Raw genomic sequence first — 13,241 nt, 5'->3', positions numbered from 1 at the left:
CAACACAATCTTTCAACTCTTTTATTATCAACATGTTCTCCGCTCTTTTTTATAATCAACATATTCTCCACTTTTTATTATCAACATGTTCTCCGCTTTTTATAATCAACATATCATTTCGCACATAATTCTATTCTCAATGCGGCTGTGGACCGATTTGTGCTTTCTGTACTGTATTTACCCTATTCCTCACCCCTTTCTATCGGTTGTTGGAATAGTGGCGATGGGAAAACCACAGAGAAAACCCATGCCAGTACAGTCGGCTACCGGAGCGATCTCCGACGGTTGGTGTTGGAACTATTCGAACAACCGTCGGGGCTCGAACCCTCGCCTCACGACATGATGCACGAACGAACTAACGGGATAATAACTTAGTCCGCTCGGCTATCATGTCGCTTCCTAGAAAAAATATTTTTAACACATTACTCAATTACTAAAAAGTTACGTAAAATACTTAAGTAACCCATGGCTGTTTTGGTAACAACTGTCAGCATATTGTGGCCAAAGTGTGCAAATTTTCCAATTTTCAGCGTAAGTGGTCGTTGAGATCTTTGAATACAGAACATGACATTAACAACAGTCTTTGGCGGCATTCGGTACCATTCACAATTCCAAAAAGCTTCACTGACTTTATCACACTGTCAAAAATATATATTTTACCTATACGGTAAATTTTAACAGTAATTTTTCTTACCTCAGACATGAGCTGCTCGCTGATGAAACAAAATACCGTCATTATGAGGTACACCGCAAATATATATATAAAAAATTGGACTAAATCCGCATCTGGTCCGGTCATGCAGTTCTGAGAAATCTTATTAACTATACAATTCATACTTTTTGCAAGAAGTTGAAGAGAATTAACAATTTATAGCTTCAAAAATAGTAACAGAAGAAGAAATACTTACCACCAGTATTTTGTAGCCAATAACACAAATGCAGGTGGTTGTGCAAATCATATAAACCATTAACGACGTGCTGTAGATATCGATGACATTGTTTCCTAATCTAAAAGAAGAAATCGTATAAAAAAATTAGGAAAACGGTTGACGCTAAAGGCCATCCCTGCAACTTCCCGCTAACTCCATACTTAAGCGCTCAGAATTGCACTCATTGCGTTTTTGAGCTCTTCGAGCTCAAAAATATAATTTTCATGTTATTTTGAGCTCTCCGAGCTCAAGAATCTGATGGAAGTTTAATAAAACACTATTTTTTTAATTTTCAAACCGCAATAACTTTTGAATGAGTCAACCAAATTTTACGCGGTTGGCAGCATTCGATGCAATTTTTTAAGCCTCATGAAGAATCTTTAAGTTTTAATTTGAAGAAATGTTTTTAAATCCATGTCAGGAATTAAGATGCGCTGAATAAATTTGTCTGTTTATTTCACAGCGGGTTATTAAATACTAAATGAAAGTTTTTTATCAGTCATTTTTTGTCACTTCGTTATACAATTCTTAATATAATGCCAGTTTTCTATTTCTTCTCAATATAATCATTTATTGTAACTTGAGTAGATTAATTAGAAACTTCTGTTATTATAAACCGACGTAGTACCGACAAATAGCTCATCGCCAACTTTGTCGTCTAAAAAATTTCAAAATAAAATTTATAATTTGTAATTAACAATAATATAGTATTGACTTACATTTGTTAACGTGCTGATTCCAAAGTAAGAAAATTTTCCAATTTTCAACGCAAGAGGCTTCTGAGATCTTAGAATACAAAGTGTTATTTTCTTAACATATTTTGGAGACATGTTGTACCAAGAACAGTTCCAAAAAGCTTGACAAACTTTTTGGTTCTGTAAAAAAAATTTTTTTTTAATCACAAACTTTTAGATAAATTAATAAATTACGTACTTCTGCAATTAGGCGCTCGCTAACGATACAAAAGACAGTTATTACCAAATATATTGTAAATATGTATACAAAACAATGAATTAATTTGATCTTTGGACCGACCATAATATGCTGTCAATATAAATAACGAGTTTAGTTACTAATAATGTTCATTACTAGCAATTAAACTACTTTTAAATGGTACTGAGTTAGCTGACATTTTTTTTTTTTTATTTTTATATGTTTTATATGTTACAATTCCTATTTATTAAATAGTGTTTTTGTCAATATTCAAACAAGAAATCTACCTATCCATGTCGGGCGTGGCCGAATGACGCTTTTTTTACAATAATTTAATTGATAAAAAATTATAAAAAAATTTCTAATGTCAATTAACTTCCGTGTCTTACTTACAATCAAAATTTGATATCCAATAATACACAAAAGTAATGTAGAATTCATCATATAGACAAACAATGATGATTTATATGAATTAATCATTGTTTCTCCTAATCTATATCAAAATTACAAAAATAATATTATAAAACTAAATAGTAAAAAAAAGGTAAAAGTAAAAAAAAAGTTAATTTATAAAATTACTTTTACTTTAATAATCTTGTGTACTCTTTAATGATGTCATTGAGATCGTCTTCACACAAATCTTTTTTTTTACTCAGCCAATTAATTCGTTCAGCGACAATAACCAACCTTCCACTTATATAATAGACGAGTGTTATCAGAAAGCATTCTGTTGAAGAATGGCTGAACCCGGTAATAAACATATGAGGGGTGTATAAAATATATGTTATAACATAGGATTTAAAACTGTCGATTTCGTAGATGATGTGAAATTGATAAGGCAAAATATATTTTATTGTTCCATTATCACTCACTAAAAAAATTATTCAAATAATTTATTAAAAAAATTATTGAAATAATTTATTAAAAAAATTATTGAAATAATTTATTAAAAAAATTATTTAAATAATTTATTAAAAAAATTATTTAAATAATTTAATAAAAACAATTTTTAATATTTTGCAGAAGAAATTACCAAAATGTTCAGGAATAGCCAGCGGTTGAAGAAACCAAATTATTTCCGTGATGGCGATGAACAAGATAATATATCTAGTGATACGCTTACCTCTGTCGATGTGATTCAAGAAAATTTTAACTTCAGTTGAATTTTTGAAGGTACCAACATTAAAGTCCTGCATTGAGCTGTTAATCAGCATCCGTATTTCCTTGACATGGAACCTAAGAATTAATCCACGTACAAAGGTGTGAGTAAACGCAAGACTGTCCGAAAGATTGTTAATAACTTTGTCCAAATCGTGAAGAGAATTGAAGAAATCTAACCACTCAAGGCCCATCGCAAAGGTGAAGTAAAAAAATGTTATCACGAAAATATAGTTATTGGGCGCCAAAGGCCACATTCCAAGGCCTTTTGACACTCGCCTACCCCAATTGAATATTTTAACTCCCTTATTCAAGTCTTTTTGGTCCTAAAATAGTGAAGAAATAAATTTTGTCGCTGGAAAATATTTATCAAACTCACGGGAATCCCAGAAAAAATAGACCCGAAATAATTTTAAAGTTATGAAAAATTCTTTAATCTCGCTCTCTCATCACCTATCAATAGGCTTATCAAAGCATGCAATTTCATAGTCCAACAAAGTGGTGATATTGATTTGCTCGATTTCGCATCGCATACAAGTGCCAGCGCACTTGCAACCATCATTGTAAACTCCAGACAAACAGACTACCTTTCTCCAGCATCTATATCTACAAATACTCCTTAATGTCACCAAATTTCTTAACTCCAAAACTTTACAACTCTTATAGATTTGAATATCTACTAATTATCTACCTGTCATACGGAACCATATATCATGAATTATATAATGTAACTATGTATTAAACATTACTGGTAAATTGTTTATATATTTATCATATGCTTGTATCTTGTAAATCGTTCATGAAATGTTTATAAACACACATTATCATGATTATTAATTAATATACTAATATTACCTTGATGCTATGATGTATATAACTCTTCATTACTGTTGTATATATATATATATATATATATATATATATATATATATATATATATATATATATATATTTATTTATTTATTTATTTATTTATTTATTTATTTATTATGAGTTTTACTTGTATACCGTTTTCTGGTTTTTACAAAGTTACTTTCCGCTATATATTATCAACACAATTTTTCAACCCTTTTTATTATCAACATATTCTCCACTCTTTATATAATCAACATGTTCTCCACTTTTTTTTATTATCAACATGTTCTCCACTTTTTATGATCAACATATAATTTTTCGCACATACAATTTCATTCCAATGCGGCTGTGGACCGACTTGTGCTTTCTGTACTGCATTTACCCTATTCCTCACCCCTTTCTATCGGTTGTTGGAATAGTGGCGATGGGGAAACCACAGAGAAAACCCATGCCAGTACAGTTCGGCTACCGGAGCGACCCCCGACGGTTGGTGTTGAAACTATTCGAATAACCGTCGGGGCTCGAACCCTCGCCTCACGACATGATGCACGAACGAACTATGAGGATAATGACTTAGTCCGCTCGGCCATCATGCCGCTTATATATATATATATATATATATATATATATATATATATATATATGCTATATATATATATATATATATATATATATATATTAGGGTGTGCCAAAGTAACTCCCGTGGAGGAGAACCTTTTAAAATTTGGGCATTTCCTGAGATATTTTGGAGTGAGACGATGTATTTGATTTTCATAGAATTTTTTAACAGAAGCTTAGTTTGGGCATTTCCGGTGAAAATTCAAAATTTGGCCGGAAGTGCCCAAACGCAGCCCCTGTTAAAAGGGGAACTCAAAATTCCCATTTTAAAATTTTCTCCACGGGTGCTACATTTTGGCACACCCCAATATATATATATACACATATATATATATATATATATATATATATATATATATATATATATATATATATATCTATTATAATTTATATAATTATAATTTTATACAAAATATTATTATTTATACTTTTGTATTTTGGCTACATGTGCCAATCAGGATTACTTATTGTATCTTATTGTAACCTTATTATTGGCCCTGAAAGGCTGTTAGGTTATTATCAATAAAGAAAATAAATATTATTCATTAAAATTATTATAAAATAAAAATTATAATAATAATAATGATATTTTTAAAAATTTTTTTTTTGTAACAAAAAATGTAGCGATCATTTTGAAGGTACTTGTTTTTCAGGAAAATTGTGGGTGTGATGCAATTATTATTATTATAATTTTTATTTTATAATAATTTTAATGAAATAATATGAATTTATCATAACTTTAAAATTTTTCCAGGTCTTTTTTTTCCAGGTCTATTTTTTCCGGTCTATTTTTTCCGATTACCACTCACGGAACTAAGTTCTTCCATGTTGATCCCTTGGAGGAACTTTTTAAGAATGACGGACTAGAGCTCCCGGCAACGTCTGAGGTAAACATTTTTGTGGTAGGGATATGGGTACTATATCTATAATTGCACGGCAATTTAAACTTTTGTTTATACATTTAATATTTTGTAAACTTAAAACTCTACATAGCTATTATTACGGTTTTCTCGGAACTTTCATTTTTTACGGGAACTTCCCGTCATTTGAAGTTCTGCCAGCACAAGGATATAGTTTTTTGTCTAATAGAGTAACAAAGCTCTTCTATTTACGTTAAATAATTTTTTTTTATTTTCAACAAATACATAACATTATTTTTGGTGCTATATTCATTTTAACAGTTTCAAAGAAATTATTTTTTCACAGTTTTTAGTTCTTCATTTAATCACTCGTCTTCCAACAGTAAAAAGTTCCTCAGAACCTAAAAAGTTTTAAGATTTAAAGTTAAAATTATAATTCCCCATTTTTTCACTAAATTGTTTAAAAAATATTAGTTAAAATATTTTTTAAAACAGTGAATAATTTTTAATAAATGTTTTTTGTATATTTTTAGTGCGATAAAACATAATTCATACTAACCGAAAGATAACCAACAGCAGTTCGCGTAACATCGGTGATTGTTCCGTACCCAAAAGTCAAAAACTTTCCTGCAGTGAGTCCCAATGGTTTTTGGGCCCTTGCGATGCAGTAATAAATGTCACTTCTGCAATCTGGAGGCATGTCGTACCAACCACATGTCCAAAACGCTTCAGACACTTTTTGAGACTTTGAAAATATAAAATAATCAATTTATAATTTTTATTAAAGTCCAAAATTATTTTTTTTATTGAATACTTACTTCAGCAATCAAATTTTCACTTAGGATGCAAAAAATTGCTATCACCATGTACATTGTCATTATGTAAACAATCAAAGGCATTATGTTGGTTTTTGGTCCTATGGTAAGAGTCTGCAAAATAAATAAATTATTAATTTATTTATTAAAATTAATTTAATATTCGTAGCTTACCAAAAGTATTTGGTACCCAATAATACAAAGAAGAATTGTTCCGTTCAGTAAATATACCAGCAAGTTAACTGCATAAGAAACTTTGACATCTTCTCCCATTCTGAAAATATAATTTTTTATTTCTTCATTAATTATTATCAATAATTATAAATTAAAAATTTATTAAAATTAAGTTAATAATTTTTTAACAAATAAATTGTGACAAAAAAAATTGACATGAAGAAATTTAAAAAAATAAAAAATGTCATTTTTTAAAAATAATTTTTATGGAACAAATTTATTTGTTAAATAAAATTAAAATAACATTAAAGTTAGTAGTGACTCAAAATTCTTTTAATTTTATTTAACAAAAAAATTTATTCTGAAAAATTATTTTAAAAAAAATAGTATTTTTAATTTTTTCAAATTTTTACATGTCAATTTTTTTTATAATTTATTTGTTACAAAAATGATCAAATATCGGCTAAATTAATTCTCATAGAATAAAAAAACTGTCAAGTTTGTCATAAAAAATAAAATACTTTACTTCAATAGTCTTATATGCTCATCAATAATTAACTTCAATTCCTTTTTATAAGTTGCAGGATTATCTCTTAACCCTTTTATTCTTTCAGCCAAAACAGCCATCCGACCGCTGATATGGAAGGAAAGCGCAATGAGGAAACAATTGGCGCTAGCAGTCCCGAAGCCATTTATAGGAACAAAAGGACCGTGTGAGAGATACGTCAGGAAGTAAGTCTTCACGGAATTAATCTCGTAAAAAACGTAAAAGTGAAATGGCAAATTGAACTTCAGCGTCACGTTGTTCTCCGTTTCATTGTTAGGTATGACTAAAATTTTATTTAACTATAATAATTTAAATAAGAATAAAAATTAGCATTACTTACCTTTTATGGCTGTGTGTGAGGTTATGGGCCTCAAATACCACGAAGTCTCAGTCATTGCCGCAAAAGCAATGACGAACTTGGCGAAAAATTTTCCTTCCTTGGTATACTGCACAAACATGTCTATCTCCTTGGAATTTCTGAAGGCACTGACTTTCGAGTCCTTCAAGCATTCTCTGATAGCTGAGCCTAGTTTATGGTTATGTACGCGTAACATCAATGTGCGGACGTAGATTATTGTAAACGACAAATTTTCTGTCAGGTTATCCAGAACTTTCTCGAAATTCGGTAAGCAGAAGAAGAGATCTACGTACTCCAGTAGCATGACGGCAGTAAAGTAGGCGAATGTTACGTTGAATAAGTAAAAATTTGGTGCCAGAGGCCATACTCCAATCCATCTTGACATCCATCTACCCCAGTAAAAAGCTCTAACACCGTTTTCCAAATCGCGCTCATCCTAGGTAAGTCGAACTTTTTTTTTTAAATTGTTAAAAAAATTCTATATTCTTCACGTGTTATTAAAAAAATATAAAAAGCCGTATTTTTTTACACCCCAAATGAATAAGTAGATTTCTTAAATTAATACAGTGTAACCTTAATATAACGAATTAATCGATTTAACGAATTTTTGAAAAAACCCTCAGAACTGCCCATAAAAGTTTATGTAAAATATACTTTTTCATTACGAATATATTTTTCAAACAACTTCACTATAACGAAAGTTCAATCAATGCAGAATATAGATAGAAACTATTATGATTTGCTCGGGATATAGGATAGAAAAAGAGTGGCAAGATATGAGGGCGGAAGTATTAGGGGATGAGGGACAAGGAAAGGCTTGGCTGACTGAAATCGAGACGCTATGGGGTAACGTAGGAAAAGATTAGAGTTTTATTTGATAATTTGGTAGAGTGAAGCAGCGGAAACGGAGATCCCATGATATGATTAAGGTGTGAAAGTATGGTATGTATATGTATAAGCGGACAAAAAAGGCGGTTTTTTTCTTTGCACACAGTGCTTTCTTTTTCCCGCCAAGTAGATTGTAAACCCTTACATGGGATATGTTAGCTATAAGTTAAAAGATATTTTTAATTAGACTGCTAAGTAAGTATAGGATAAGTTTATATTGTTAATTGTAAGAGATTTAGATTATAGGATATGTGTAAACATTGTAAGCGGAACGGGGGTCCGCTATTTGTACCCCTTTTACTAGGGTAAATAAAGTTTATTATTATTATTATAATTGACTTTTATAAAACGAATATTCCAGCCTGATCCTGGAGATATTTTTAACATTGATGATACAGGACTTTTCTACAAATATTCACCAAACAAAACTTAATCATTTAAAGGTGACCAATGCCATGGAGAGAAAAATAGTAGCTTCGGTTAACTGTGTTGCTTGAAACGAATTGTACCGGGACATACAAACTCAAACCACCCGTAATTGGAAAATTAAAAAAAAGCACGTTGTTTAAAAAACAATTGGCAAGCAGACAAAAATTTATGACTTTTTTTCGGGTAAAGAAACGAAACATGAAGATTAAGCTATCATTATTCCTTAATCATGTTAATATCCTATGCTTAGTTTCTATGTTTATATTCTATGCTTATTTTCTATGTTTATATTCTATGCTTATTTTCTATGTTTATATTCTATGCTTACTTTCTATGTTTATATTCTATTATATTAATTTTCCTTTAGTTTCGTTATATCAAGGTTGCACTGTATGAAGAAAATAATAAGTTAAATTGAAAATAATTATTAAATATTTAAACTATTTTTTAGAATTGAAAAATTTTTTCAATAAAATTCACAAATTTATAAAAAAAGTACCCATAACTTGTAAACTAATCAGAAGATTTAGTTAATCTTCAAATTTGATCTCGGTATTGATTCATAGAATAATTCTACAAAATTTTCTAAAAAATGATCGAAGACTGCGCGTTATGCACATACATACATAAACTATAAGACCAATGCTATTTTTCAACCTAACTTGACAAAATAAAATATATGAAAAATTTTTATTGAAATTGCGGTATAAATTGTATAATCTTCAAACGAAATAAATTCAATAGAAGCTTACACGATTACGGTATTCTTCCATAACTTTTTGGTTGAATAAATTTCACAAGAATGATAGCATAGAGCTCGCAACATTGTCCGAAGTAAATATTATTCAGTATGCATATAATTTTTTATTGAGTACCTTACCGTATAATCATACTAAAGCTTCATTTTTTCAATCGCTCCACCTGGGCGTCACTATTATTGATTCAACTTTTCCCTTGAAACCCTCGTTTTTTTTATTCACGTTGATACAATGTATCGTGGGGTCACCCACGCGAGTTTTTTTAGGTGTACACAATATTTTACAATGTATTTATTTTCTCTGAATGTACACACAGAAAAAAAACTTGGCTAAATTTTTTTACTCTTTTCACAAAAACGAATACAATGATCATGCGCGATGTCTGCCTGCTTACAAACAGAATTATAGTTTAGTTCTGTAGAAACTTCCGAGGGTTTAATGCCGTCTTACTTATATAAAGTGATTTCAATGCTTGAGCAAGTGGGATTTAAAACAAAATTGATAACTTTGAAAGGTGAATTAATCATGAGTAAAAGTTTGGCAATCAATTTAATTAGCAGCATTTAATATTTTTTATTATTTATCACGCGCGTTTTTCAGTCATAAATTACAAAGTTTTAAATTCATTCATTTTTTCTATGTGAAGAAAAAAGTTCAATGCGTTTTTCACAAGATTTTTTTCTTGATTAAAAAAAATTTAACGAAATGGTCTTGCGCTTTTTTTTCAAACTAGTTTAAAAAGAAGAAATATTTTATTAACCATAAGTGAAAAAGAAATGGCTAAAAAAACAGAATTATAGTTAAGTTTAATTAAAAATTTAAAGAATTTCATGTTTAAATAGTTGTTGGAAATTTATATTAAAATTTTAGCACAATCTATGCATTAATTTCCCCATATGTCCTTTTATTTTTCTTAAAATTTATAAATTTTGTTAATAAAATTTACATAAATTAATAACCACTAGATTTTAGAAATACTTCAACTAGATTCAAAATAAATAAATTAATCCATTAACAATTTTCTAAGTACTGACAAGTATCCAGCCGCTGATTTAGTGATCTGAAAATGAATAGAATTATTTAATAATTCGACGGTGGATAAAAATCATAGTTATTAATGAAATTTAATTAAAAACTTGCATTAGATAACGTTCCATAATCAAAGTCGGAAAATTTTCCAGCTTTAAGTGCAAGTGGTTTTTGTGATCTCAGTAGAGAAAATATTATTTTTTTCTTACTTTTAATATCATGGAAGTTATATTCAGTACAATTGTAAAATGACTGACTGATTTTATTTCCCTATAAAAAAAAATAAATAATGACTGTTAAACAAGTTACAGTAATGCAGGATAATAAAAAATTCATAAACTTATAAGGTAAAAGACCCCATTAGTGGCACCTTTAACCCTTATTAGTGGCACTTTTTCTTTCAATAAAAAAATGTCTTACTTGAAATAAAAATTAAAAATTTTTTTGATCTAAAGGTCTTAAAGATTATAAATAATATATTCATTATTGAAATTAATGATTTTATTAATTGAATAAATAGCAAAATCAAAGAAAGTGTCAGTAATGGGGTATATATATATTTTTAAATAATCACCTCTTCAGAAAGACGCTCACCATTCATACAAATAACATACAACATAAGATAAACTGTAATTAATAGTACAATATACTGTAGAATATTTGTATTAAGTCCTGTCACAATATTCTGAAAATTTTCGTATGATATTATGGTATTAATATGAAAACAATAAGCTGAATATTTTAACTTAAGTAAAAAAAAAATAATTACAAGCAATATTTGATATACACTAATACAGAGTAGCAAATTGGTTAATAAAAAAAATATCAATAATGGCGCAGCGAATATATCTGAAATTTTACTTCCCAAGCTAATAGAAATGCATTAAAGTATTAATAATATAAAATATTATTGGAACGGTAAATCCATTAGAGGCACAAAGGAATTGTTCTTACTTTAAAATTCTAATGTGCTCTATAATGATTTCATTAAGCTTACGTTGGAAGTTAACTTTTTCAAACTTTAATTCATCAATTCTTCCGGTTAAAACAGCCATTCTTCCACTTACATGGAAAACAAGAATTAATAAAAAAACATTAAAACTACTTATACCAAAACAATTAATGGCTGCAAATGGGCTCTGCCATAGATATGTTAATGCGTATGTTTTAAAATCATCCAATTTGTAGCAAATGTGAAAATGATATGGTAATATAAAAGATCTTGTTTTATTATCAATGTCAATTCCAGCATCTTTTCCAAAACATTAATAAAATCTTACCAATAGTCATCATAATTATAGGTAATTTTTTAGATTCATCGCTAATCGTCTGTTAAATAATAAATTTCAAGACAATGCATCTGTGATCGACCATGAAGTTTCAACTTTTGAGAGCAATTTTGTTTTCTTCGATAATTCAAGAAAGCGTTGAATCTAAATAATTACAATCACTCATTAAAAAAAAGTAAAATAAAAAAGTTGAACGCACCAAATGTAGACATAAAAATCAGCGGTTGGAACAACCAAACAAAATCAGTAAGCGCTATCAATATAATAATGTATTTAGCAAAAAATTTTGCGTTGTTTGTGTACACCATGAACAGTTTAACTTCTTTCATATTTTTCAACGCTTTATCACTGTCATAATCCATCAGTGTTTCTCTAAAAACTTGAGCTAGCTTTTTTTCATAAAACCTCAGCGAGAAGGTGTACGAATATACAATGGTAAGCGCTAGATTCTCTGACAGGTTGTCCACGACAGATGTGAAATCATTAATATGCACAAAAAGGTCCGTGTACTCTAGAATCATCACCACTGTGAAATAAACAAAAACTAAATTAAAAATATAGCTGTTTGGGGTGAGGGGCCAGACCCCGATTCCGACGGAAATCCAGTTCGCCCAATCAAAAACTTTGACACCCTCTGCAATTAATTCTTTTATCTGCAAATAATTTGGCAATTAATTTTTTATAAGACAAACTAATGTAATATTAATGAAAATAAAATTAGCAGACATCTGAAGATTTTTAGGATTTATCTTATTAAAAAAATGAATAGAAAAAAATAAAAAGAACAATTTGTCTTGTTAAAAATTTGAAAAACTATAAGTACAATTTTTAAAAAATATTCTTTGTAGTTCTAATTTAATTAATTAAAAAAATGAAAAAAATTTTCAATGTCAGCTGATTTCAGTGTCATGTAATATCACAGCGCTTACTTGGTGCTTTTCTTCTTCCATGTCTTGTCAACTGAAAAAGTTTATGTCGAATGAGGGATCCTCGGCTGTGACAATCTCCGAAGTAAACATTTCTTTGTTGGGTGACAGTCCGCAGACTATACATATAATTGCTGAAAGTTTTATTATTTTTATATGTACGCAGGTATAATTTTACTTTTTGCTACTAGCGTCGAAAAGTTTTAAAGCACAAAGAACATATACTGAACATTTATTGTTTACAGAATGATAAAAGATAATTAACTTATAGCCATCCTTTGTGTTTGCTTAGAAGAAAAATTTAAAGCTTAGAATAACTTTGTTTTTTTTTTTTGTATTGTAACATTAAGGCGGACAATTACAGCGCATGCGCGAATTTGGTAAATGCATATTGAGCTTCACTGTTGTTGGTCAGTCTTGACCATGTTTGACCATGAACAAAATTGAGAAGAAGCTTGATTAAAATAGCGTGATGTAAAATTTGTGGTGACTTATTGACAGTTTTATTTTATCACAGTGAAAATTAAAAATTATTTTCGAAGTCAATTATCAATTCATTTTTAAAATTAGTATATTTAATTAAAAAAAGAAAACTACTAAAAATTCATGAGTGTGAATTCAGCCGACATCCGACAATTGAAAACTTGAAGTGATAATGGCGTGTATTTGAATCGT

At 29.1% G+C, this 13,241-nt stretch overlaps 4 protein-coding genes and 1 long non-coding RNA gene across 7 annotated transcripts; 1 reads left to right on the top strand and 4 right to left on the bottom strand.

The window, feature by feature from the left end:
- Positions 1 to 261: 261 nt before the first annotated feature.
- Positions 262 to 1,083, bottom strand: LOC123267817 (odorant receptor 2a-like). Of its 2 annotated transcripts, XM_044732677.1 has the most exons (3): positions 909 to 1,083; positions 695 to 805; positions 262 to 638 (listed from the first exon to the last, which is right to left on the bottom strand). In XM_044732677.1, the coding sequence occupies exons 1-3, from the start codon at positions 966 to 968 to the stop codon at positions 423 to 425; spliced, it is 387 nt and encodes a 128-aa protein (XP_044588612.1). In that variant the 5' UTR covers positions 969 to 1,083; the 3' UTR covers positions 262 to 422. The 2 variants fall into 2 exon arrangements, 1 of the variants encoding a protein (XP_044588612.1); XR_006510133.1 differs by having other exon boundaries at positions 262 to 822.
- Positions 1,084 to 1,351: 268 nt separating this feature from the next.
- LOC123267815 (odorant receptor 13a-like) lies at positions 1,352 to 2,623 on the bottom strand. The gene is made up of 5 exons (XM_044732674.1): positions 2,448 to 2,623; positions 2,256 to 2,355; positions 1,863 to 1,973; positions 1,649 to 1,804; positions 1,352 to 1,587 (listed from the first exon to the last, which is right to left on the bottom strand). The coding sequence occupies exons 1-5, from the start codon at positions 2,621 to 2,623 to the stop codon at positions 1,519 to 1,521; spliced, it is 612 nt and encodes a 203-aa protein (XP_044588609.1). The 3' UTR covers positions 1,352 to 1,518.
- Positions 2,624 to 5,600: 2,977 nt separating this feature from the next.
- Positions 5,601 to 9,412, bottom strand: LOC123267806 (odorant receptor 9a-like). The gene is made up of 7 exons (XM_044732664.1): positions 9,317 to 9,412; positions 7,230 to 7,683; positions 6,869 to 7,172; positions 6,343 to 6,442; positions 6,172 to 6,282; positions 5,913 to 6,098; positions 5,601 to 5,754 (listed from the first exon to the last, which is right to left on the bottom strand). Exons 1-7 carry the CDS (start codon positions 9,335 to 9,337, stop codon positions 5,719 to 5,721), a joined length of 1,212 nt encoding a protein of 403 aa, XP_044588599.1. The 5' UTR covers positions 9,338 to 9,412; the 3' UTR covers positions 5,601 to 5,718.
- On the top strand, positions 7,074 to 12,731 carry LOC123267821. The gene is made up of 3 exons (XR_006510135.1): positions 7,074 to 7,166; positions 7,489 to 7,687; positions 12,610 to 12,731. It is a non-coding gene; the product is annotated as an uncharacterized LOC123267821 (long non-coding RNA).
- On the bottom strand, positions 10,226 to 12,664 carry LOC123267809. 2 transcript variants are annotated; one of them, XM_044732665.1, is made up of 7 exons: positions 12,570 to 12,664; positions 11,840 to 12,293; positions 11,306 to 11,603; positions 11,121 to 11,220; positions 10,926 to 11,036; positions 10,463 to 10,621; positions 10,226 to 10,382 (listed from the first exon to the last, which is right to left on the bottom strand). In XM_044732665.1, the coding sequence occupies exons 1-7, from the start codon at positions 12,588 to 12,590 to the stop codon at positions 10,326 to 10,328; spliced, it is 1,200 nt and encodes a 399-aa protein (XP_044588600.1). In that variant the 5' UTR covers positions 12,591 to 12,664; the 3' UTR covers positions 10,226 to 10,325. The 2 variants fall into 2 exon arrangements, with proteins under 2 accessions (XP_044588600.1, XP_044588601.1); XM_044732666.1 differs by having other exon boundaries at positions 10,363 to 10,382; positions 10,561 to 10,621; positions 12,570 to 12,663.
- Positions 12,732 to 13,241: the final 510 nt, after the last annotated feature.

Source organism: Cotesia glomerata, linkage group LG6, assembly GCF_020080835.1.
Source record: "Cotesia glomerata isolate CgM1 linkage group LG6, MPM_Cglom_v2.3, whole genome shotgun sequence".
In the NCBI taxonomy this organism is placed as follows: Eukaryota; Metazoa; Arthropoda; class Insecta; order Hymenoptera; family Braconidae; genus Cotesia; species Cotesia glomerata.
This window is presented reverse-complemented; position numbering and strand designations above follow the sequence as displayed.

Coding starts and splice junctions, on each gene's coding strand:
- LOC123267817 (XM_044732677.1), bottom strand. CDS start 968: ATGGTTTATATGATTTGCACAACCACCTGCATTTGTGTTATTGGCTAC. Junction 806..908: donor TTGGCTACAAAATACTGGTG/GTAAGTATTTCT, acceptor AAGATTTCTCAG/AACTGCATGACCGGACCAGA. Junction 639..694: donor GCGAGCAGCTCATGTCTGAG/GTAAGAAAAATT, acceptor TATTTTTGACAG/TGTGATAAAGTCAGTGAAGC.
- LOC123267815 (XM_044732674.1), bottom strand. CDS start 2,623: ATGTTTATTACCGGGTTCAGCCATTCTTCAACAGAATGCTTTCTGATA. Junction 1,974..2,255: donor TTGGATATCAAATTTTGATT/GTAAGTAAGACA, acceptor TTATATTGACAG/CATATTATGGTCGGTCCAAA. Junction 1,805..1,862: donor GCGAGCGCCTAATTGCAGAA/GTACGTAATTTA, acceptor TTTTTTTTACAG/AACCAAAAAGTTTGTCAAGC.
- LOC123267806 (XM_044732664.1), bottom strand. CDS start 9,337: ATGGAAGAATACCGTAATCGT. Junction 7,173..7,229: donor CTCACACACAGCCATAAAAG/GTAAGTAATGCT, acceptor ATAAAATTTTAG/TCATACCTAACAATGAAACG. Junction 6,443..6,868: donor GAGCATATAAGACTATTGAA/GTAAAGTATTTT, acceptor TTATATTTTCAG/AATGGGAGAAGATGTCAAAG.
- LOC123267809 (XM_044732665.1), bottom strand. CDS start 12,590: ATGGAAGAAGAAAAGCACCAA. Junction 12,294..12,569: donor TGGAAGAAGAAAAGCACCAA/GTAAGCGCTGTG, acceptor AATTATTTGCAG/ATAAAAGAATTAATTGCAGA. Junction 11,221..11,305: donor GAGCACATTAGAATTTTAAA/GTAAGAACAATT, acceptor CATTTCTATTAG/CTTGGGAAGTAAAATTTCAG.